This window comes from Oryzias latipes, chromosome 4 (genome assembly GCF_053564925.1).
Source record: "Oryzias latipes strain Hd-rR chromosome 4, Olatipes_Hd-rR_3.1".
Lineage (NCBI taxonomy): Eukaryota > Metazoa > Chordata > Actinopteri > Beloniformes > Adrianichthyidae > Oryzias > Oryzias latipes.
The window spans coordinates 11,428,079-11,449,128 of NC_136240.1; the positions used below are offsets into that span (position 1 = coordinate 11,428,079).

The window sequence follows — 21,050 nt, forward strand, 5'->3', positions numbered from 1 at the left end:
GTAAACACTATATACAGATTCAACATCTAGGGATGTTGACAGAGAAGAAGACAAGTTCGTGACGTACAATTTCTGCGCCGGGACGTAAACACGTGTTTTAGTTTTTTACCTGTTCGTGGATTCTTGCTGGGGAAGAAAACAATCCCGCGATAAATATGGGGAAGAAACTAAAAGTTGGAAAAACTAGAAAAGATAAATTTTACCATTTGGCAAAGGAAACAGGTATATTTATTTGGTATACGTAACGGGCTTAATGTTAGCCCTCGTACGTAGCAGTCTGGCTATTTAAACAGAAACTGTGTTCTAACTGAGTCTGTTAAATAACCTTTTACTTAACGATTTATTTACAGGTTATCGCTCTCGTTCATCCTTTAAACTCATTCAGCTCAATCGTAAGTTCCAGTTTTTGCAGAAAGCAAGAGCTTTGGTCGACCTGTGCGCTGCTCCAGGTGGATGGTTAGTAAGCTCAGGATTTCATTTACTTGTGTCTTGTCTTTTTTTTCCTCACCATTAATTTCACACTTAAAAAAAATCACCGCGGTGATTTTCGTCTGGTCTGGAACTTAGCAATAACAGATAACACGATTATAACAGCTTCTATTTCTTTGCTCGGTAACTAACTACTGGACGCAAAAAATAAATGAAAGGTTTTAGCAGACATTAAGTCCATTTGTGTTATAAACAAAAACGAACAGAGGTAAAAAAAAAAAAAACATTCAATAAAATGCTCACAAATAAGAGTTTGTCTACCAGACCGTAGGGACTTCAAATTAAAAAGGTTGATTCTGTGCTGTTTTCAAAAGGTTTATCACTACATTTTATCATTTTATTCTAAAATCAAAAATTTCTTAATCGTGATGGTGATGATTACAAAGAAAAAGAATCAAATTTACAGTAAAACGTACATTTTTTTATTCTAATTCGTATAATAATGTATTTCTGTTCACTAGGTTACAGGTTGCATCCAAGTTTATGCCTGTTTCAAGTCTCATCATTGGTGAGTGGGTCATGATCAGCACAAACGGCGGTTTTGAGTCTGAGCTCACTGAACTGTTCCAAAGATGATGTGATCCTCTGTGTTTTTCTCAGGTGTGGACCTGGTTCCTATTAGACCCATTCCCAGTGTAGTGACACTGCAGGAGGACATCACCACTGAGAAGTGCAAACAGGTGCTGCAAACATACTGCTCTCATTTCCACGGATAGAACTGATTTGATTGGTTTATGTCGAGCGTTACAAATTATGGAATAATACAATAAAAAAAAAAACAGATATATCCCACTCATTTTCAGTTGTTAAATATTGAATTAATTAGTAAAGAAAAAAATCAACAGAAAACTGATGATTCCGCTTTTGAAAACTCCCAGTGTGGCATGAATGCATCTTCTCCACTTACAGGCTCTACGAAAGGAGCTTCAAACGTGGAAAGTGGACGTCGTGTTAAATGATGGAGCCCCAAATGTGGGAGCGAACTGGCAACACGACGCCTTCTCCCAAGGTAAAACGAGGCCGGAATATACATGTTTTTTAAGTGAAATTCATTTTAATAGCCAAACATTCGTTCATACATGAGATATTGCTCTACTTTTTACATTTTATTGGCTTTTTATGTTCTTATTCACTTATTAATGAAATTAGTTTTTAACAGTTTTTATTATGTTTAGCTTTTAATGTGAAGTGCTGTCTTCAATTTTAAATTGTGTTGAGGATGATTTGCATTTATTTCTCTAGTTTTATGTGATCAATATTTTCCAGACATAAAAAATATTTATTTTTTAAAAATTCTAACATGTGCAAACCCGTATCTGCAGCATCACATCCTGACAAGTTTGTCGGCTCACTTCAATCTTTTTAAACTCTGATCTGTTTCTTGTTTGTTTACTTTCAGCTCACTTGACTCTCATGGCTTTAAAGTTGGCCTGTGAGTTTTTGAACAAAGGTGGCACTTTTGTCACCAAGGTCTTCCGGTCTAAAGACTATCAGCCCCTCCTCTGGATCTTCCAGCAGTTCTTCAAGAAGGTGCAGTCCACTAAGCCACAGGCGTCGAGAAACGAGTCCGCTGAGATCTTTGTCGTCTGTCAGGGTCAGTGTCTGCTGCACAGCTTTTTTCCACTGGAGGACTTCCTGTTTTTATTGTGCATTTGCAGAGAACATCCATGCTTTTTGTTTCCTTCCAGGATTTCTAGCTCCAGACAAAATAGACGGTAAGTTCTTTGACCCCAAACATGCCTTCAAAGAGGTGGAGGTGCAAGCCAAAACTGTGAGGGATCTGATTACCGTCAAGAAACCAAAGGCAAGTTCCCGGAAGAGTGTCTGTTGATTTAATTATTAAAGCAAATTCTGTAAAGTTGTAAAGACATTCTGGATTTATCATGGAAGCGTTGTTTCATGGGACTTCCGCTGCAGAAGTCATGCTCGTTCATTACTTATCAGACCGCTGTTGTTGTTGTTGTTGTAGGCAGAGGGATACACAGATGGGGATTTGACGCTTTACCACAGTTTCACCGTGACATCTTTCCTGAAAGCGGAAAATCCGGTAGACTTTCTGGGAAAAGCTAGCGAGGTGAGCGCCCTGAAGGCAACACTTAATTCATCTGTCAGTTAAAAATTACACTTTTAAAGACACCAGCTGAGATGTTAAACAGTCCATAACCTGACACTTGAGTCTGTTTTTTCTTTTATTAATGTCAGACTGAGAAGGATTTCTCTTTTTTCTAAAGCTAATTCCTCCTCTGTCCTCCCAGATCAAATTTGACAGTCCCGACCTGGAGTCCCACTCTTCCACCAGCAGCGAAATAAAGGAATGCTGTCGTGACATCAAAGTGTTGGGCCGCAAAGAACTGCGGTAAACTTTCCTTTAGTCCCGTCTTTGAGTTTCAGAAACTTTGGGACGAAACTGTTGAGCTGGAATGTCAGAAACTGATTTGATTTTCAAACACAAAATAAAAATCAGGATAAACAGAAAGTGATTAAGTGCTTGAAAAAGGAGTGGGTAGAAAAATAAGTCTTACTATATTTTATACATACAAGTTTACGTGTTGAACATTTCATAATTATTCACAAAGAATTGAGAAAAAAAGCATCAAAGTATAATATTCATAATATTCTACTTTAAGAAATGTTCCTATGACTCGTTTTTGTAGTGTGCATAGTGGCTGTAGGGCGTTTTTGTAGCTGTTTCCACATAAGTCAATAGTAGAGATGCGACTATACTAGAGCACAATATGCATCTAATTTGTAAAATATTCAACCTTGCTTAGTTTCCCTTTACTCTTCAACAATTAAATGTGCTCCCTGATGAGATTTCAAAGACTTTGGTTGTCTTTGAATTCCTTCACTGCTCATTACTTTTTTTTTTTTTTTTGAAGAGTTGAACAGAACAAGACTTCAGTGAATCAGCCAATAGTAATTGGAGTCTGAAGTAACAAACAGAACAGACGACGAGAAAACACAAATCTGGCAACACAAGGCTTATTTTAAGGTTATTTCACTAGTGGCTACATAGTGCACTATGTGAGTTCATCATTTTCTAGGTGTGTCCCAATCTACAATTCCAATAAACAAGTGTCCCAGAAATTTCTCCAGAAGTCTCTGTAAAAAAACAGTGGGCATCGATGCTCACTAGACTGGCAAAATATAGACCACAATGCATTATGTTGGAACGATTTATCATGTAAACATAACGCATCTTCTTTTTCTTATAGATCATCCAACTTTTTATCATCAGAACACAGTGGATTCATAAATAGTTTCATAAAATGTTCACCTTTCTGAGGTTTTTACTGCAGGAAATCGGTGTTGAATTGGGTTAACATCTAGATGGTCTCGCACTACATTGGTTTTCTAGTCGTTTGGGAGGGAATTCGGACCTAACCTATGTCTAAACTCGATGCAGATCCTGATTCTGTTTATGTGCTTGTTCATCTGCAGCCTCCTGCTGAACTGGAGGGCCAAGCTGAGAAGATACCTGGCAAAAAAACTGAAGGAGGAAGCCAAGCAGCTCGGCCAGGAGATCAGGTTCACCTTCACAAGCAAAAAAATATTCCTTTAATGTATCCTGGAGGAGGTGTCGTGGAAGTAACAAATAACAAACATTTTGTTTATAGTTTAAGTTCTGATGAAGAGGACAATTCTGAAGATGAACCAGAAGAAAAGAAAGAGGACAAAGTGGAAGAAGGGGAAGACGAGGATGAAGAGGAGAAGGAAATGGAGAAAAAATTAGCTGAACTCAAAGCCGAAGAAGTGGCCGAACTCAGACGGTACGACACACTCTTCGTTATTTTCTCTTCACAACTGTTTAGGTTTTTTTTTCAGTTGCTTTTGAATGTTTTGCTTCATCAGGAAGAAGAGGAAGCTGTTGAAAGAGAGGAGGAAGCAGAGGGAGAGAGTGGCGCTGAAGATGGACCTGCCGGGTGTGTCCATCGCCAACACAGACGACACGTCTTTGTTCTCCTTGGCCGTCATCAAAAAGAAAAAGGTAAGTGCCGCACACACACACAAACACACACACACACAAACAAAGAGAAAACGATGGACATGTCAAAGCTGGTCTCAACTGTCCTTCAGGTGCTGTCTGACATCACAAAGGGGGACATGCAGGCGGCTGACAGTCTAGTAGGAGGAGAAGATGACCTTCACCTCTCAGATGAAGAGGAAGATGACGCAGATGAAATGTCCCTAGCATCTGATTTAGATGAAGAGGACTTGGAAGAGGTGGAACAGAGACAGAAAGAGCTTGACAGGAAAAAAACAAAGAAGAAGTAAGTCTTTGTTAGTTTTTGTTAAAAAGATGGAATCAAATTGATTTAATGTCAGACTCAGCAAGGTTTAATAAGGTGTGATTTTGTCCATTTTCCATCCAAAAACAAATTTTGTTTGGTTCACACAAACCGTTTTCCTGTAAAAAGGGACTTAAACTGAACAACAGTGGATCTTTCATTATGAAAATGACATTTTCCCACAATAAAAACCTTCAGAGAAGCCGTTTGGTGACAAACAAATTACAAATGCAAAAGAAATGGAGCTTTAAAAAATCTGTATGAATGTAGTTCATCAAACTACAGCACAGAAAGACGGAATAAGAATTTCAGGTAGAACTGCATAAAACAACTGCAATAAAATTCTACTTCCTTCACCCATCCAGCTCAGTAGCCCGGTGGTAGAGTGTCCGCCCTAGGGGACTTTAACTTATTTCTTTGTTCAGTTGTAAAGAACTCAAAGTAAGAAAATGTGGTTTAAGTTTTATAGTACGGTAGTTTGCGAGGTTAAAACCCCACAGACACTAAATAACTATTTTGATTTTAGAAAAAAAAAGGAAGCGATTTTCTCTGATATTAGTCTTAGTGGTACATAACTTAACATAAATAGTCTTTAAATTGTGATTTTTTTTTTCTTCTTCATAAAGCATATTTAAAAAAACTGATCATTGTTTAAGTGGTTGGGGAAAAAAGCAGTTTTAAGTAAACTAAAATGACCTTAAATGACCTTTTGAATTGACAGTTTTGATGAAGTAAACGATACCTCAGAAGAGTTTTTCAGATCAACACTTTACAAGATACAAAAAACATGTCTGTGTTTTCCAGAGTGATGTTCACAGAGGAGGCAGAAGATGAAGAACAGGAAGGGGGTTTGCTGGTGGAACTAGAAGAAAAGGATGAGAAGAAGGAACGGGAGACCAACTTATGGTTCAGCAAGGTCTGTCGGCGCATCCGCCTGCTTCAGATGCACAGCTCTCGATAGCCTGGTTTACCTGAGCGGTATGGTCTGGTCCGGTGCGGCCAACACCATGGAGGTCATCCAGCAGTCTTTTTTTCCCCGCTTTGCTTTTGGTTTTTCGTTTCTTCAAAGCATTTAAGGTTGTTTGAGAGAAGATTGTGGGCTTTATGTCGTAATGACCTTCAGTCTACTGGTTTCAACAGTACCTCTGCACTAACCGGTCCGTTCCATTTTTCTATGAACCTACAACCAATGGGGGCCCAAAAATGGCATAATTTTGCTTGGCTTAATGGGTCAATTTTATAATGGGAATGCTCAAAATACCTGATTGGACCAGACCGCACCGCCTAGAGGAAACAAGGCATCTGTTCCTCGGTGTACCAACAGGGTTTGTTTTTTCTTTTGCATCATGACTGATGTGAAAGTGTTTGTCTTTTTGTTTAACCTGTAGGGTATTTTTTCTGAAATTGATCTGGAAGGAGATGCTGAAGGTGAGCTCATGCAGACCGAGTGGCTTCACAACAAACCCAAAGGTAGGTCCGCCTTTTTCAGTCTCGTCTTTCTGTCCTGTACGTTTTTGGCTCGGCTAATCCGTCTGTCTGAAATATTTCTTCAGCTAAAGGTAAAAAAAGGAAAGTTGATCAGGTGGAAAAGGAGCTAGAGGAGGAGGAGAGGAAAGAGGAAGCTTCTGCTCCCGACGAGGAAAAGCCAGGACCTTCACGTGAAGCTGTACAAGACAGTGACAGTGACTCTGACGACAGCAGTGATGAGGAGAAGTAAGAGCTCATGTCACGTGTCTACTTGTTGGTTGATTTTGTTTGTAGTAGAGTAAAGGAAATGTTTTTGCCAAACTAATTGTAAAAATTAAAATGTGTTTTTGTGCAAAAAATTGTAAAGAACAGTTGGATTCATGAGATCCTAGAACCTTCTCAGTCGGGGTTCAGGCCTGGACATAGTACAGAGACTGCACTGTAAAACGTTTTTAATGCCGTTTTGTTTGCAACAGACAAAAGTGAGTTGGTTATGTAAGGGTTAATGGCTGACGAAGTGTGCATTGTTATTTTTTAACGCACGCCGTGGAAGCCCAAACCGTCCGACAGTGCTTTAAAAAGTGATAATGCAGACTTCAAAGACCATTAACCCGCTTATATCATGGTCACTTACAAAAGAAAGAAATATTAACCAGTTTTTAGTCCTTAATTCTTGTTTTTTTTTTTTGATTTAGATCGCTTTTCTCACAAAAAGCAGATTTGGCGATATGAACCTCTATAAATATATATATAGATATATATATATATCTATATATATATATATATAGATATATATATGCTGATCTTTCCGATGGGTTGAATAAAGCATCAGTTCAGAGAGAAAGTTCACCTCTTACTACTTGATTTTGTCCAAATGATGAAGCAAAAGGTTTTAAAGAAGCGGGTGCAGTGATACAAAACATTTAAGCTAGGTGACCGGAAGCTCTTTTTCACCATGCGGTTATCCTGTGGTATATCAATTTTTAATGCACACCCAGCAGAAAATAAGAATCGAGTAGTCACCCGGACCATGGTATAAGATTTTATTATTAGACCTAATGTCAGCTTAGGTTAACTGTTCCTCCACTCCTGTGCTTTGCTGACCTTTTATTATGCTTTTAATCTTTTTATTAATTATCTTTTTTTTTTTTTAGGTTTTATCATTATGTCCCTTAATCTTGTCTGATTTTCTTTTTTTTTTTTTTTTTTTACTATTTATTGATGTAATATTGTGCACAGCCCTTTGGGCCTCCTTGAATGTTGGTGAAAGGTGCTCTAGGAATAGTAATAATATGAATAGATGAAAATGAAGGATATGTTTACTCTAAAGACGTTACCCAATAAACATTTAGGATAAATGTTAGCTTTATAAACCCTGTCCGGGCTCTTCCACTGTTTCTATTCAGATCTTCGTTTGTTGCTGCTCTGCAAGTGTTTGAAGCGGTTTGGGTTTGAAGTTTGGACTGCGTGTTGCATAGTAGTAAATGTGGGAGAGTGTGCAAAACTCTGCCTTTATTTAGTTGACTCTGTCGTAACAGGGAGATACACAGACTGAAGAAAGCCAAAGGTGCTGGTGGGATGTCAGAAGATCCGGATGAAGATGATTTTCAGGTCGTCCCAGTGGAAAGTACCAGTGAGTAGCAGAAGCTTTGTTATTGTCCTACTCATTGCATCTGAGAATGGGACGCTTGCTGCTGTAATTTTTTTTTCCATACAAACAAAAAAGTTGGTCAATAAGGACTCTTCTGTGCATGTCATCTAACCCAATTTTTTATGCTTGTTTTTGTTTTTTTAGGTAAGAAAGCTAGGATTCTGAACGCAGAAGGCCTGGCTTTGGGTTGCCAGATCGCCACTTCCAAGAAAAAAACAAGAGATTTGGTGGATAATTCTTTCCACAGGTGTGTCTACCACCAAACATTTTTTTTATTTAACATTAAATGACCCAAGTACCGTTTAAAAAAAAAAAAAATGAATGACAAACAAAACTATTACTAACCTCCAAAATTTAGTATTTCACAAAAAAACGGGGCAAAACTAATTTCCTCATCTTTATTTCTCATTTTTATCTAAGAAGTGCCGCGGTCTGCCTTCCAAATGGGATCACAAATGTTCATATTAGTGCACATGAGTCAGAAACGGTTAAGCTGGTTGTGATTTCTCCAGAAAATATTCTTTAAAATAGAATTGCTGCCACTTTAGAAGAACAAAAGTACGGTAAATAAAAGTCTTCTTAAAAAGGAAATAATAAAACTAACATAAATTGTGTTAATAAAAAAAATATAATATTTACAGATAGTTTTTCATTTAAACTTGAATGAACTAAAATATGAATGAAAATGTAAAAATATAAGAAAATATGGTTAATGGTCAATCTTAAAAATGCTACAAATTTGGTCTGTTTTTATGCATTTCTCTGTTTAGTTCTAAAGAATTGAAAGTAAGAAAAGATGGTTTCATTTTTAAAGTACCGTAAATTCCGGACTACAAAGCGCACCGATTACTAGCCGCACCCACCCATTTTCACGTGTTTAACTACTTTTATACATACACAAGCCGCGTCGGAGTACAAGCCGCATGTACTAGGCAACATTGTCATCCTGACAATCCACATCCTGATTCCCAGAATAAGTGTAAGTCGTTAGCACACTGTGGGTGGAGTCAGCTTTTCCTCAGGATCATGTATTTGAGTACACCTACATCTGCCAAACAGCATGGACCTCTATTCTGTTCACAAGTTCCTCAGTTATGGTTTTTTTCAATTATTATTATTATTTTTTTACTTATTGACAATCTAGGTATCATACATAAAATTACAAACAGTAACCATATAATCAACATTACATCCCTCAGTTATGATGAGGAAATTTACATCCGCAATTCCCCATTTCCCATGAGTCTTAGGGGCTAAAGGCGGGGCCAACGCCCGGCTCGCAGCACTGTTGTACGTGTTTAAGAATGAGCAAGTATCAGCAGTGCATGGTGAGGTGAACGGGAACAGCTCCCCTTCCGCTCCACTCCCATAACGCTCCTTCCGGCAGCGTTATGGGAGTAACAGCGCCTCTGCGCGGCGCGCGTGTCAGAAGTTTCCTTCCACAACAAACACTGTTGCTCCGCGGACGCCTCATGTGTCTCCCCTTCCTATTTTCTCCGACACCCCTGGCCAGGGTGGCTCCAGCGCTTCGTCCCTAATGCGCCGGTGGACGGAGCAAATCGTGTCTGTGCAGAGCAATCGGACTTAATACTGAACGTTTTGTAAATGAGGGGCGGATGCGTTGTTACGTGTGGGAGCCTTAAGACTGCCATCGGCCCCGCAGCTCTATGTGAACGAGCAGCAGAACATCTATCCAGCTCACACGGCGGCTGTGGGTCGGTGTGAGCTTTTCAATGCAAAATTTCGCTCAGTCCTTAGAAACCGTAAAAACGATCAAGTCGATTTGTGTTTCCAGTCGTGTCCCGACAAAATAAAGGCTGATGTTATTCCCACATATTTACATGCAGCCAGCCGAGTCACTTTGACTCAGAGGTAAATTCACTCCGGAGCATGCGCTGTTCTCTCCGTCACGCAGCTAACCGGCTTTTCCGAGCCCGTTGGTGATGGTGGATTTTTTCACGCTGCTTTTAACGATTGCTTTTAACTTGAAAGCTTCATCATATTGTAGCGGCGATCACGTGCACGTTGGGTCTAATGGCCCCAAAGGATTCTGGGATGCAGCTGGGCATGCGTATTTCGTTTTGTTGAACCATGACTGAAGTGTCTAAGACCTGAAGTGTTTGGTGTTAGATAGAGAATTCAAACCAATCACTGAGTCCGAAAATACGTACATGGCGGCCGCCAATTAAATCCATAAATTGGCCGCGTCACTGAATAAGCCGCAGGGCTGTAAGCGCAGGAAAAAAGTAGCGGCTTGTAGTCCGGAAATTACGGTAGTTTACAAATTTCCAGTATTTATCTTATCTTATTTAATGCTGTTTTATTCAAACAAGAACGTGCTAAAATTACATTAGAATTTTTACCCTAATCGTGTGAGAAAATGTAGTGTTTTCAAATCAATGCTAGTTCTACTCTTTGAAGATGAAAATTGAGTCTATAACATGTTCTTATGGCTCTCTCGGATAATGGAGGACATTTAAAAAGACTCAAATGTGTGAGTATGTTTTATTCAAATTGCTGTGAATCAGGAGCAGAAGAACAAATTCCATTTGCAAAAGATCGTATTTGTTATGTAAAGACCTTCCTGCTCCGAGCTCTCAGTAACACGGAGGGAAATGGAGGGCTTTGCATTGAAAGTCCTGCCCACAAGTCAGAGGCAAATTTCTAATGATCTACTGCAGCTCTGCAGAAACTATTTCCTAGAAAACAACAACTTCAGTGTTTTCAATTTTGCCTAAAAATGACATCATCATCATAATATCTCTCATATATTTGGAAAGATTATTTGTAAATTCTGTACAATTTGTTTTGTGGCACACATTGCATAGAATCTCATGAAACATTTTAAGCCAGTTAAATGACGCTGTGCAAAAATCCACCCTGGTCCTGTGCACCACCAAGACTAAAATATACCTTAAAATAAGACACTAAGTGAACCCCACTGCGTTTGCCTGCAGGTATGCCCACTCTGAGGACACATGGGAAGTACCGGAGTGGTTCCTGGATGATGAGCGTAAACACAGGCAGAGACCAGTGGAGGTCACCAAGGAGATGGTGGAGGAGTACAAACAAAAATGGAAGGAAATCAACGCCCGGCCCATCAAACGGGTTGCTGAAGCCAAGGCACGGAAGAAGAGGAGGGTAAGATGATTGTTTTAACATCCCTGTCTAATGTAATACATGTCTGTAAAATGATCTATTACTTTTAAGAAATGTGTGAAGGAATGGTCAGAAAGGAAACCTTTTGTGACTCCTTTAGATGTTAAAAAAGACGGAGCAGGCCAAGAAGAAAGCAGAGGCTGTCGTCAACACTGTGGACATCTCTGAACGCGAGAAGATGGCTCAGCTGAAGAGGTACTTTTTTTTTTTGAGACCACAGAACAATGTTTTCATGTCACCAATAAATCATATGTTTGTTATAACTGTTGTTTTTTTTCTGTCAGTATCTACAAGAAAGCTGGTTTGGGGAAGGAAAAAAGAGAAGTGACGTACGTCGTAACCAAAAAAGGAGCAGGGAAGAAAGTGAGAAGACCTCCTGGAGTCAAAGGAGTCTTTAAGGTGGTGGATGGTCGCATGAAGAAGGACATGCGAGGAATGCAGAGAAAGGAACAACACGCTAAAGGAGGCAAAGGAAAAGGAAGACATTCCAAGGGCGGCAAAGGAGGAGTGAAGGGCGGTAAAGGGAGAAAAGGAAAATGAACAGGAAGCCTTTCTGTTCAAACATGACTCCTCTCAGCCTTCTTTCTAGAGAATCTGCATTGTGGGTTTCAGATCTAAAATTCTCCTCTGCCTTGAGCAAAAATGAACTTTGACCTATATCTGTGTTTTCCAGAATTTGGGTCATTTTCTTCAGGTTTTGAGGCCTTATTGTCTGCATTTTTCTAAAGATGGATTTTGTTTTCCTTTAACTTCTAATACGAAGTGCTTTCACTCAAATTATACACAATGTTTTGCAAAAACTTTTACTTTGTAAATATTAAATGCACATATTTGCAATAAATAATTTACTGGAATAAATGTTAAAGCAATTTCTGTGGTTTTTTGTCAAGGTTGTTCACCTAATTCATTATATCAACTGTTATTAAGCATAAATTGAGTTTCGAAAACATTATTTTATTCAAAAAAATGAAGGATAGCTCTTTCTGTATCTGTTTTAAACAATTTTAGTTTATTAATTATCCCCAGTGTGTGAGAAAAAGCAGTGTAAAAGGTAAAAAGAACGATGTCCTTTTATAGAAGGAAATCAATGCAGACTATGATTTGAACAAAAGGTGGTTAATTCTATCTATAAAATCCTAGAGAAAATGCAGTTCCAATCTACACTCGCACACAAATTTCTAATCAGCCAATCACATGGCAGCAACTCAAAGCATCTAGGCATGTAGACATGGTCAAGATGATCTGCTGCAGTTCAAAGTCAACATCAGAATGAGGAAGAAAGGTGACTGAAGTGACTTTGAATGTTGCATAGTTGCTGGTGCCAGACGAACTGATATGAGTGTTTCAGAAATGGTAAATGGCATATACTTATCTAGCGCCTTTCTTCCTACAAGGACGAAGCGCTTTACAGTCACGGACCCATTCACCCAGTCACACACACATTCACACACTGGTGGCGGCTCCGCTGCCAAACACAGGCGCCCGCCTATCACCAGAAACTGCTGATCTACTGGGATTTTCACCCACAACCATCTCTAGGGTTTACAAAGAAAGGTCAGAAAAAAAAATATCCTTTGAGCGGCAGTTCTGTAGACAGAAATGCGTTGTTGAGGTCAGAGGAGAATAGTCACATTGGTTCCAGCTGATAGAAAGGTAACAGGAACTCGAATACCCAATGGTTCCAACCGAGGTCTGCAGAAGAAGATCTCTGAACGCACAACACGTCAAACGTCGAGGCAGATGAGCAACAGCAGCCGAAGACCACACCAGGTGCCACTCCTGTCAGCTAAGAACAGGAAACTGAGGCTACAACTCTCACCAAAACTGAACAATAGAAGACATTCTGTAGGGTCAGAATTCTACAACATAAAAGCATGGATCCATCCTGCCTTGTATCAACGGTTCAGGCTGGTGGTGGTAGTGTAATGGTGCGGGGGATCTTTTCTTGGCGCGCTTTGGGTCCTTTAGTATTGATTGAGCTCATGGCACTGTGCAGGCAGTTTTCCAGCATGGCATTCTGGCACCTTTTCGACGTCCTCAAAGGGAGACACTTCATTCAGGTATTCAGCAACCTCAGCCAAATCCAAGGTAACTGTGTTCAAATAATCTACTGATGTTAATTTTTGCTTTGCACTACTGAAACTATTTTAGCAATGATTTAATAAAAATTGTAAAATATTGTTTTTCCAAAAAGTCGTTGCTTTTAAATTTAAAGTTGAATTTAAAATATGCTTTTTCATTTTAGGGGGGTGGGGGCTTAATATGAATAATTGAATCGTGGCTCTAATGTTTAAATTGCTTTCTAACATTTATTAATAAAGTGTAATCAAGTGAATTGTATTTTTTATAGATCCTTAGGGAGCTTTGTTTATGGCAAATAAATATTGGTTTTAAAAACTGAAGTGGAGTTCATCTCTTCACCTTCTTAACCCGCTATATCCCTGCAGGGATGCTGGAGGGTGTCCCAGCTACTATTCAGCAAAGGCGGCTTATACCCTGGACAGGATGCCAGTGTCTCAGATTTCACAGTCACTCCCACACACATACCTAGGGACACTTTTTATTGTATGAAGCATGTTTTGACTGTGGGAGGAGCGCCCAGAGAAAACCCATGCATGCATGGGGAGAACATGCTAACTCCACACATAAAGGTCCCTGCTAGGATTTGAACCAGGGCTTTCTCGCTGTGAGGAGAGAGTCCTAACCACTCCACCATGCAACCCTAAAGAGAATTTAAAAATATTAAATCATTTCTGAGCTCCAAAATAAATGTTTTTGATAATGTCCAAGATAAGGCAAACATATAATGTCCTTTTAATTTTGAAATACAAAAATATTTTGAAATTATATGTGCTATTACATATGTTATATGCTTTGTTACAGACTGTATTTATTTTAAGAAGTTGTTCTAAACAAAATGGTGCTCATGGATGGTGGTAATTTATTTGAGTTGCTGGTTGAATCTGTTTTTTGCGTGTGTTGAATTGGAATTGGAGAGGATGCAGAATAACCAGATTGTATTTAAAACAGGTGAACATTTCTATCTATTCTATCATATGTGGTATACCAGTTCCACAAGTCTAGTGCTAAGGTCAATATATTTTTTATAGTCCTATAGTTGCACTTTGGAGCAATCAACATTAAACTGCACGTGTTTCTGTTGTCTGTCTGATCTAGTTTTGGGTTTTACTCAAACCAAATTCAATATTGGGTGGATTTCTTTTTATGACACTCACAAATTCCTATTCTATTCTATTCTTTTCCAATTTATTCTATTCTATTCACACACTATTTTTTTCGGCAATTTGTAGGTGTAAGCAACAACTCCTACTAAGTGAATTATTTTACGCTTAATTTCAGCTTAATTGGGAAATATCCCTGTAACTACATTACCCGTGAGGCTTTTCGGAGTACATAGTTTGTGTTTACTTTTTAAAATAATTATTATGATTTTTTATAAATATTTATTGTGATCAAGATAGGTCAAGAGAAATGTTAGCAGGATATTTTAAAGTTAAAACAAATGAACAAACCTTAGAGGTGTTCTGCTGTTAAAAAAAGAGAAGAGGAAATTTCGGCTTCCGTAGTTTTCTTCTTCCCGCAGTAGCTAGCTAGTTCCAACCAGAAGTGTATAATTTTAAAAGCATAAAATATTATTTTTGCAAAGCAAAACCTTTTTTTTAAACTATTAACCTTTTTTCTTCTTTAGACGGAATTAAAAAAAAAGTTCAGATAAGTAAGCATCTCTTATACTCAGAAGCCAAACTCGGACGGCATACTTAGCTTATTAAGCCTTATGCTGTTCTTTTTTGTTTGCTTGAAATAGCCAGGCATATGCTAGCTCGCCACCATCCATCGTTTTTAGGAAATTAATCATTAAATTAATGGTCTCCAGAGAAGATGCTCTGGTTGGTTTTGTTGTCCTGCAGTCTGGTTCTGTCCAATATGGGACAGCCAGTTAACCGCGAGTGGGTCGACCCGTTCGACATGCTAAACTACGACCCGAGCACCAAAACAATGAAGAACTCTGAGGTTGGTGGTGGACGTGGGATGTTCGTAAAGAAATCCAATTTCTTTGAAACGACTTAAGGTTTTTGATATTTAGTTCATCTTATTTGCCCCACAGTCACAAACCAATGGTGCTGCTGATCCCCAGCAAAGGGAGAAGGCAAACCAGCCTGTGCCCCACTGTAACCAACAGGTCACAGATCTACAGAAACAGGTTCGTGTTTGAGCTTTCATACATGAATCAAAGGAGCAGCTTTACCCTGTTTGGTTCTGGTTCCAGGTTCTGCCAATAGAACAGATTGCCTTCTTCAGACCTTCAGTTAAAAGTGCTAAGAATTTATACCACAAGTAGATCTAATAAGTGTGTTTCCCCCAGTGCTGAACGAGTTAGAAATGAGTCATGTTATATAATCTATGGCCTTGTTCTTCCTGGTTCTTGTTTTTCAAACCTTTTTGAGTGTATGCACACTTTTTCCTTCATAAAAATCACCAATTGAAAATGTTATATAAATGTAAGTCTGTGGTCTGTATAGTTCATAGTGTCTGTATTACTTCTTGGTTCTTCTGTTATCAGAAATGGATTGTTGTTTTTCACATACCTGACATGTTCCGACGGACGTCTTCGTTGGAGTTGTCATCCGATGGTAGTGTGCGGAGTCGCTTTGGCAGCCTCAGTCACAATCAACTGTGTATATATATGTCACACACTGCCATCTGATGACGACTCTGACGAAGACGGAAAATGTCCATCGAAACATGTCGGGTATGTAAAAAGACAACCGTGTCTGATAACAGAAGAACCAATAAGTCTGCAGTCTATTAACTACGTACAGTTATTCTTATAAGTCCCACTCTAATCATGTTTAGATATCTTTTCACAGTGGTCTTTTAATTATGATGATGCTGTCTTTAGGCCAAATCCAAAAACCTGAGTCGTTTTCTAGGTCATAGTTTCTCCAGAGTGGCAGGAGTTCATCAGGAATTTGTCTCTTAGTTGTGGGTGGGACTGTTGGTGTGGTAGTGAGCCATCACTCAGTTCCCGTCATCCCTTTGCTTACACTCTCGCCCTCTTGCTTACTGCCCCTTTACAACCCCAACCTAACATTACTGGCCACAGAATAAGCCAAATTTTATTTTAGGTGCATCTGTATTAAACTCATTTTAAATGTCTTTTAGATTGGAAAGCAAAAGAATCAAATCAAGATCATGTCCCAGCAACTTTCATGCACATCCGTCTTCAAGAGGTTCCTAAACAGACTCCTAAATGAAGTAAACAGGTTTGGTGGGGTGAGTCTGTGATCTCAAGCATTCGATGCACGACGATGACTTTGTTCTGTCAATCTTTCTCTTGTAATCCACTAAAAACATTCAATAATTGAATAAATTAAAAAATTTTATGCTTTCTAACAGGTATTTTCCATTTTCCCTTTAGGCTTCTCAGCCTGAAGATGGTACATATGATGCCAGCATTAAGTTATCCAAACAAGCCATAACAGAGATCAAGTTATTTTTGGACACTGAAGACCAGTGGAGAACTGGGGCTCTGGACAATGCTTTAAGCCAGATTCTGGTGGATCTTAGACCTCAGAATTATGAAGCCTGGATTTGGCGTTTTGAGGACACCTTTGGTGTAGAGCTTGACACTGTACTAAAGGTGACTCCATCCATTTGCCAGAATGTTTTTGCTTTATCTTCTGAAAACCTAGACTTTGCAGTTCACACCTAATGTCATGTTTTCTGCAAACAACTGCAGTAAAAACACAAAAGCAAAGTGAAGGTCAACTCTGCATTGATTTATCAGAGCAAAAACACTGATTGTTTATTTTAATAAAATAAAACTTTAAATGCCAAAAACTGATATCGTTTTTTAAAGATTGTTATTCTTCTGGTCAAAATTCAATCATTCGATTCACAAATTCTTCATTCGATTTGAAGTGATTTAACTTTATAATAATTTAATTTTCAAATTTCCACTTAAAACCAGTCTTGTTTTGTAATTTAAAGCTTTTTCTTTTAAATAATAGCAGGAATTCAACAAAGGTGGAACTTATATAAAATAATAGTCAATTTTAAAATATAAAATTAACCTAATATTTAAAAAACAAAACAAAACAATATTTTAAAGGAAAGTCAATTCATGACTTTTACGATCAATCTGATTACAATTAATAGTTTAAAAAGCACCCAAGTAAGTAAATGTTTTTTTATTATTATTATTATGTGCACATAGTGATGAATGTCTCTCTCTTTCAGATTGGAGGATTTATTTTGATCGTGATAGCAATCATCTGTACAGAGATGTGGTCAGTCGTCTCCTGGTTTTTACAGGTTACAAGAATGTTTATGATCTGCTTTTTTGTCAGCATTATCTGGAACTGGTTCTATCTTTATAAGGTAAGAGCGACTCCCTCCATTCTGGGTTGAGTTTTTTTTTAAACGGCATGTGAATGAGACGTCTTGTTGTTTGTCTAGATTGCCTTTGCTAAGCACAAAAACAATTTAGTGAAGATGGACAAAGACTATGCGAAATGCAGTGGACTCAAGGAGATTACCTGGATTGACAGCGTGAAAGGTAAATAAATGTACATTAAAGAACAGCTTTCACTTTATTAAAGTCTTATATTTATTGACAAAATTCCTATTCCAATTCAACTTTATTTATAAGGAACTTGTTGCAGAACATCTAAAAGTGCTTTACATAAAATACATAAATAATAATGGTAAACAACAGTATATTTTACCATTATATTATAATAAAAGCCCCCTCACAGACATGAAAAAGTCTATAAATCAAGTTTAAACTTGAGGAAATAAGAACCAATTAATCTAAGCCAAAAAGACGAGTCTTGAGTTTGTCCACAGTGCTGGAATGAGGCATCGCCGTGGGTTTTGGTTCTGACCTTGGGGACCACCAGCATATCTGCATCTGAGCAACTGAGGGCTGTGGGAGGGTCATAAACTAAAAGCAATTCTGATCAAAAGTAAATAAGCAAATATTTAAACATGACTTAGAGGTGGATGAAGCTGTTAGATGATGATCTCCATTCATGTCTGTAGCTAATTTCATATTAACTGTAGATATGTTGGGAAATGTAAGTTATTTTTCAAACAGCAGGTTGGATACTTAAGGAGTGTGTTGCTGTGTACCGTAATTTTGCTTTTTCAGCAACAATTGTGAATTTGTGTCAACAAAAATGGCTCCATCAAAACATTTGTACAAAAACAAGTTAGAAATTGATTAAAAGAGCTATAGTGATTCAAAATGTGCCTAAAAATAAACAAGCATTTTCTGCTCCTTGGGCAAATATATTTCAGAAACAAAGTCACCCTAATCCTCCTCTTGACCCATACATACCTTAGTGTATTATCGAAATGTATTGTGTGTTTCTTTTTGGACATTTGTAGATGATTCTGCATTTACCCACAGAGTGGTACAGAAGCACATGGACTCTTCAGGATGATCCCTGTAAGGAATACCACGAGGTTCTCATGGTCAACCCCATCCTGCTGGTTCCTCCAATGAAGGTGAGTTACTGTTCTCATTGGTGCCTGTGAGTGTCTACTCTGGCTGAGCAGGAATGTGAAGCGTTTACCCCCCCAAATTGTGAGTTAAAGAGGTGCTTTGTGGTAATTTTAGTCTTCCTATTTTTTCAGATAAAAAACAGTTTTACCATCTTGCCACAAGGGGGCACTCACAAGACGTTTTCTATAAAAACCCTACTTTAACTCAGTGTTGGTAACTAGTCTTTTGTAAATAATTAAATGCATGCAGTTTATTTTTATAGTCTCGATTGCGTGTTTGTATGTAAAGTTACATGTTACAAAAAACATTCCTTTTTTATTTTCATTTCTTTTAGGCAATCACTATGACAATTACAACCTTCATCACAGAACCTTTGAAGCACTTTGGTCAGGGAATCAGTGAGTTTCTTCGAGCCCTCCTGAAAGATCTGCCAGTTACTCTGCAGATACCAGTCCTCATCGTCATCACTCTCTCCATTTTGGTAAGGATAACATTCAATAATGCTCATGAAAAGTGACAAATCTACACATATGTGATATGCATGTGGCTGTCTCCCAGGTGTTGGTGTATGGCACTGTGCAGGCAGTTTTCCGGCATGGCATTCTGGCACCTTTTAGACGTCCTCAAAGGGAGACGCCTCATCCAGTGATTGAGCAACCACAGCTAAATCCAAGGAGGATTGAAGATCAAGCTAACGATGAAGTTAGGGCTCAACCTCCACTTAGGTTTGACCCAAGGGATCGAGCCAACAATGCCAGAGTGGAAAGGAACCATATTCATCAGAGGCGAGGACCAGTTTCTGTGGAGACACTAAGATCTGCTAGAACTGAGGTGGACTCTCCTCCGGCTGGAGCCATTCTTGAAGAAGAGCGAACGTCTGCTGTGACGGAGCCTGAAAACCAGCAGTCAGAACCAGCAAAGGACGTGGAAGCAGGCGGAGACGCTGCTGACACAGCTCAGTCAAAACCCAAGAAAAACCAATCAAATTCAGAGCAGTCAAAAAGTCCACAGTTGAAGGATTTTTCTGGAATGAATCCCAATGAGGAAGACGCAGCTGACAATTCTGAGGCGACAGAAAGGCAGCCTGCAGAGCATGAAGTTCAGGTGAGTTCTTTAAAACAGCTTAAAACACTAAATGTTCAGTATAAAGTACTATTTTACCTACATTTTTTCGTACATACATAGTGAACCATGAATATGTAATATAGAATTAATACATTTACTGGTTGTTTTTAATTGAATATGAAACTCTAAAATAGGTTTGATGCCAAAGCTTTTTTAGGTTTGTATATTTTGCTTTTGTTACTAAATGTCTTTTAAAATCTGACCCTGCAGGATGCTGGAGCTCCAGCAGACGATGCCACCACCTCTGCTTTGCTGAGACAAATTGAGACGGTGGGGACTCCGGTTGAGGACGTGCGTCCAACAGACGGACTGTAGACTTCTGTGAGAAACGGTCCTGAAAGTTTTTTTTAAAGACATTATCAAGGAAAGGAATTGGGGGGGGGGGAGAATTTGGTCATCAGAGAATCATCAAATACTTTTGTGGTTCGTTTTTTAAAAGTGAGTTGGGTTCAAAATATTATATATTGTTACTAATAGCTGCTTTGCAGTAACTGGAAATATTTTGAAATTAAAAAAATAAATAAAAAGGGTTAAAATATTATTTTTAATCAAATCAATACTTTTGATTTTAAAGCTAAATTGAAATTATTGGGTTTTTTCAGAGTGCGGTATATGAATAATAAATGATAATAAAAAATGTGTCTTTAATGTTCAAAATATCTTTCAGTTCAAGCGATCAAGTGAATTGTGCTTTTCACAATATTTAGGGGATTTTTATAAAATTCCAAATAAATGGTTTTTGAAACTGAAAAGGAATTTAAAATGTTATAACATTTATGATATTTTTTTGTAAATTTCAAAGTTAAGCATACAAATTATGTTCTTGTAAATTTGAAATGTTGAAATATTTGTAAATAATACGCATTAAAGCATATTCCTGCAGTCCAGCCCACACCATAACTGCATCATCAAGTTGGTGACGACACCACAGTGGTTGGACTCATCCCCAGAGGTGATGAGTCTGCCTACAGAGAGGAGGTCCTGAAGCTGACAACCTGGTCTTCAGAGAACAATCTTACTCTAAACACCAGCAAAATCAGGGAGATCATCAGGAAGCATGGCACCGACCCAGCCCCCCTCCATATCCATGGGGAGCATGAAGAGAGGATCTGCACAACAGTTTGGTTTGGCAGCTGCACCGTCCTGGATAAGGAAAGCCTGCAGAGGGTCGTAGAGACAGCTCAGAAGATCATTGGACGCCCTCCCCTCTCCCTGACTGACATCTACTCCCACGCTGCCTCAGCAGGAGCTGGAACATCATCAAGGGCAGATCACACCCTGGCTCGGACTTGTTTGACCTGTTGCCCTCTGGGAGGCACTACTGAGGCAACAAACTGAC

At 38.6% G+C, this 21,050-nt stretch overlaps 2 protein-coding genes across 3 annotated transcripts; both read left to right on the forward strand.

The window, feature by feature from the left end:
* Nucleotides 1-14: 14 nt before the first annotated feature.
* Nucleotides 15-11,920, forward strand: ftsj3 (FtsJ RNA 2'-O-methyltransferase 3). The gene is made up of 21 exons (XM_078945793.1): nt 15-222; nt 351-456; nt 951-997; nt 1,090-1,169; nt 1,399-1,498; nt 1,889-2,083; nt 2,178-2,297; nt 2,463-2,563; nt 2,745-2,845; nt 3,931-4,017; nt 4,107-4,259; nt 4,342-4,477; nt 4,567-4,760; nt 5,583-5,694; nt 6,167-6,248; nt 6,332-6,491; nt 7,784-7,878; nt 8,041-8,143; nt 10,854-11,037; nt 11,156-11,250; nt 11,340-11,920. The coding sequence occupies exons 1-21, from the start codon at nt 156-158 to the stop codon at nt 11,593-11,595; spliced, it is 2,574 nt and encodes an 857-aa protein (XP_078801919.1). The 5' UTR covers nt 15-155; the 3' UTR covers nt 11,596-11,920.
* A 2,697-nt stretch (nt 11,921-14,617) lies between these two features.
* clcc1 (chloride channel CLIC-like 1) lies at nt 14,618-20,593 on the forward strand. Of its 2 annotated transcripts, XR_013655527.1 has the most exons (11): nt 14,618-15,087; nt 15,182-15,277; nt 16,240-16,350; nt 16,496-16,717; nt 17,317-17,457; nt 17,536-17,635; nt 18,491-18,588; nt 18,921-19,067; nt 19,145-19,690; nt 19,922-20,076; nt 20,122-20,238. XR_013655527.1 is itself a non-coding variant. In XM_004067862.5 (10 exons), exons 1-10 carry the CDS (start codon nt 14,956-14,958, stop codon nt 20,024-20,026), a joined length of 1,698 nt encoding a protein of 565 aa, XP_004067910.1. In that variant the 5' UTR covers nt 14,618-14,955; the 3' UTR covers nt 20,027-20,593. The 2 variants fall into 2 exon arrangements, 1 of the variants encoding a protein (XP_004067910.1); XM_004067862.5 differs by having other exon boundaries at nt 19,922-20,593.
* The last annotated feature ends 457 nt before the right edge of the window (nt 20,594-21,050 follow it).

Bases quoted from the DNA above. Each gene is read 5' to 3' on its own strand.
- ftsj3 (XM_078945793.1), top strand. From the start codon at position 156: ATGGGGAAGAAACTAAAAGTTGGAAAAACTAGAAAAGATAAATTTTAC. The intron at 998-1,089 runs GTGAGTGGGTCA...TGTTTTTCTCAG, and splicing joins TGTTTCAAGTCTCATCATTG to GTGTGGACCTGGTTCCTATT. The intron at 11,038-11,155 runs GTAAGATGATTG...TGACTCCTTTAG, and splicing joins AGGCACGGAAGAAGAGGAGG to ATGTTAAAAAAGACGGAGCA.
- clcc1 (XM_004067862.5), top strand. From the start codon at position 14,956: ATGCTCTGGTTGGTTTTGTTGTCCTGCAGTCTGGTTCTGTCCAATATG. The intron at 17,458-17,535 runs GTAAGAGCGACT...TTGTTTGTCTAG, and splicing joins ACTGGTTCTATCTTTATAAG to ATTGCCTTTGCTAAGCACAA. The intron at 17,636-18,490 runs GTAAATAAATGT...ATTTACCCACAG, and splicing joins CTGGATTGACAGCGTGAAAG to AGTGGTACAGAAGCACATGG.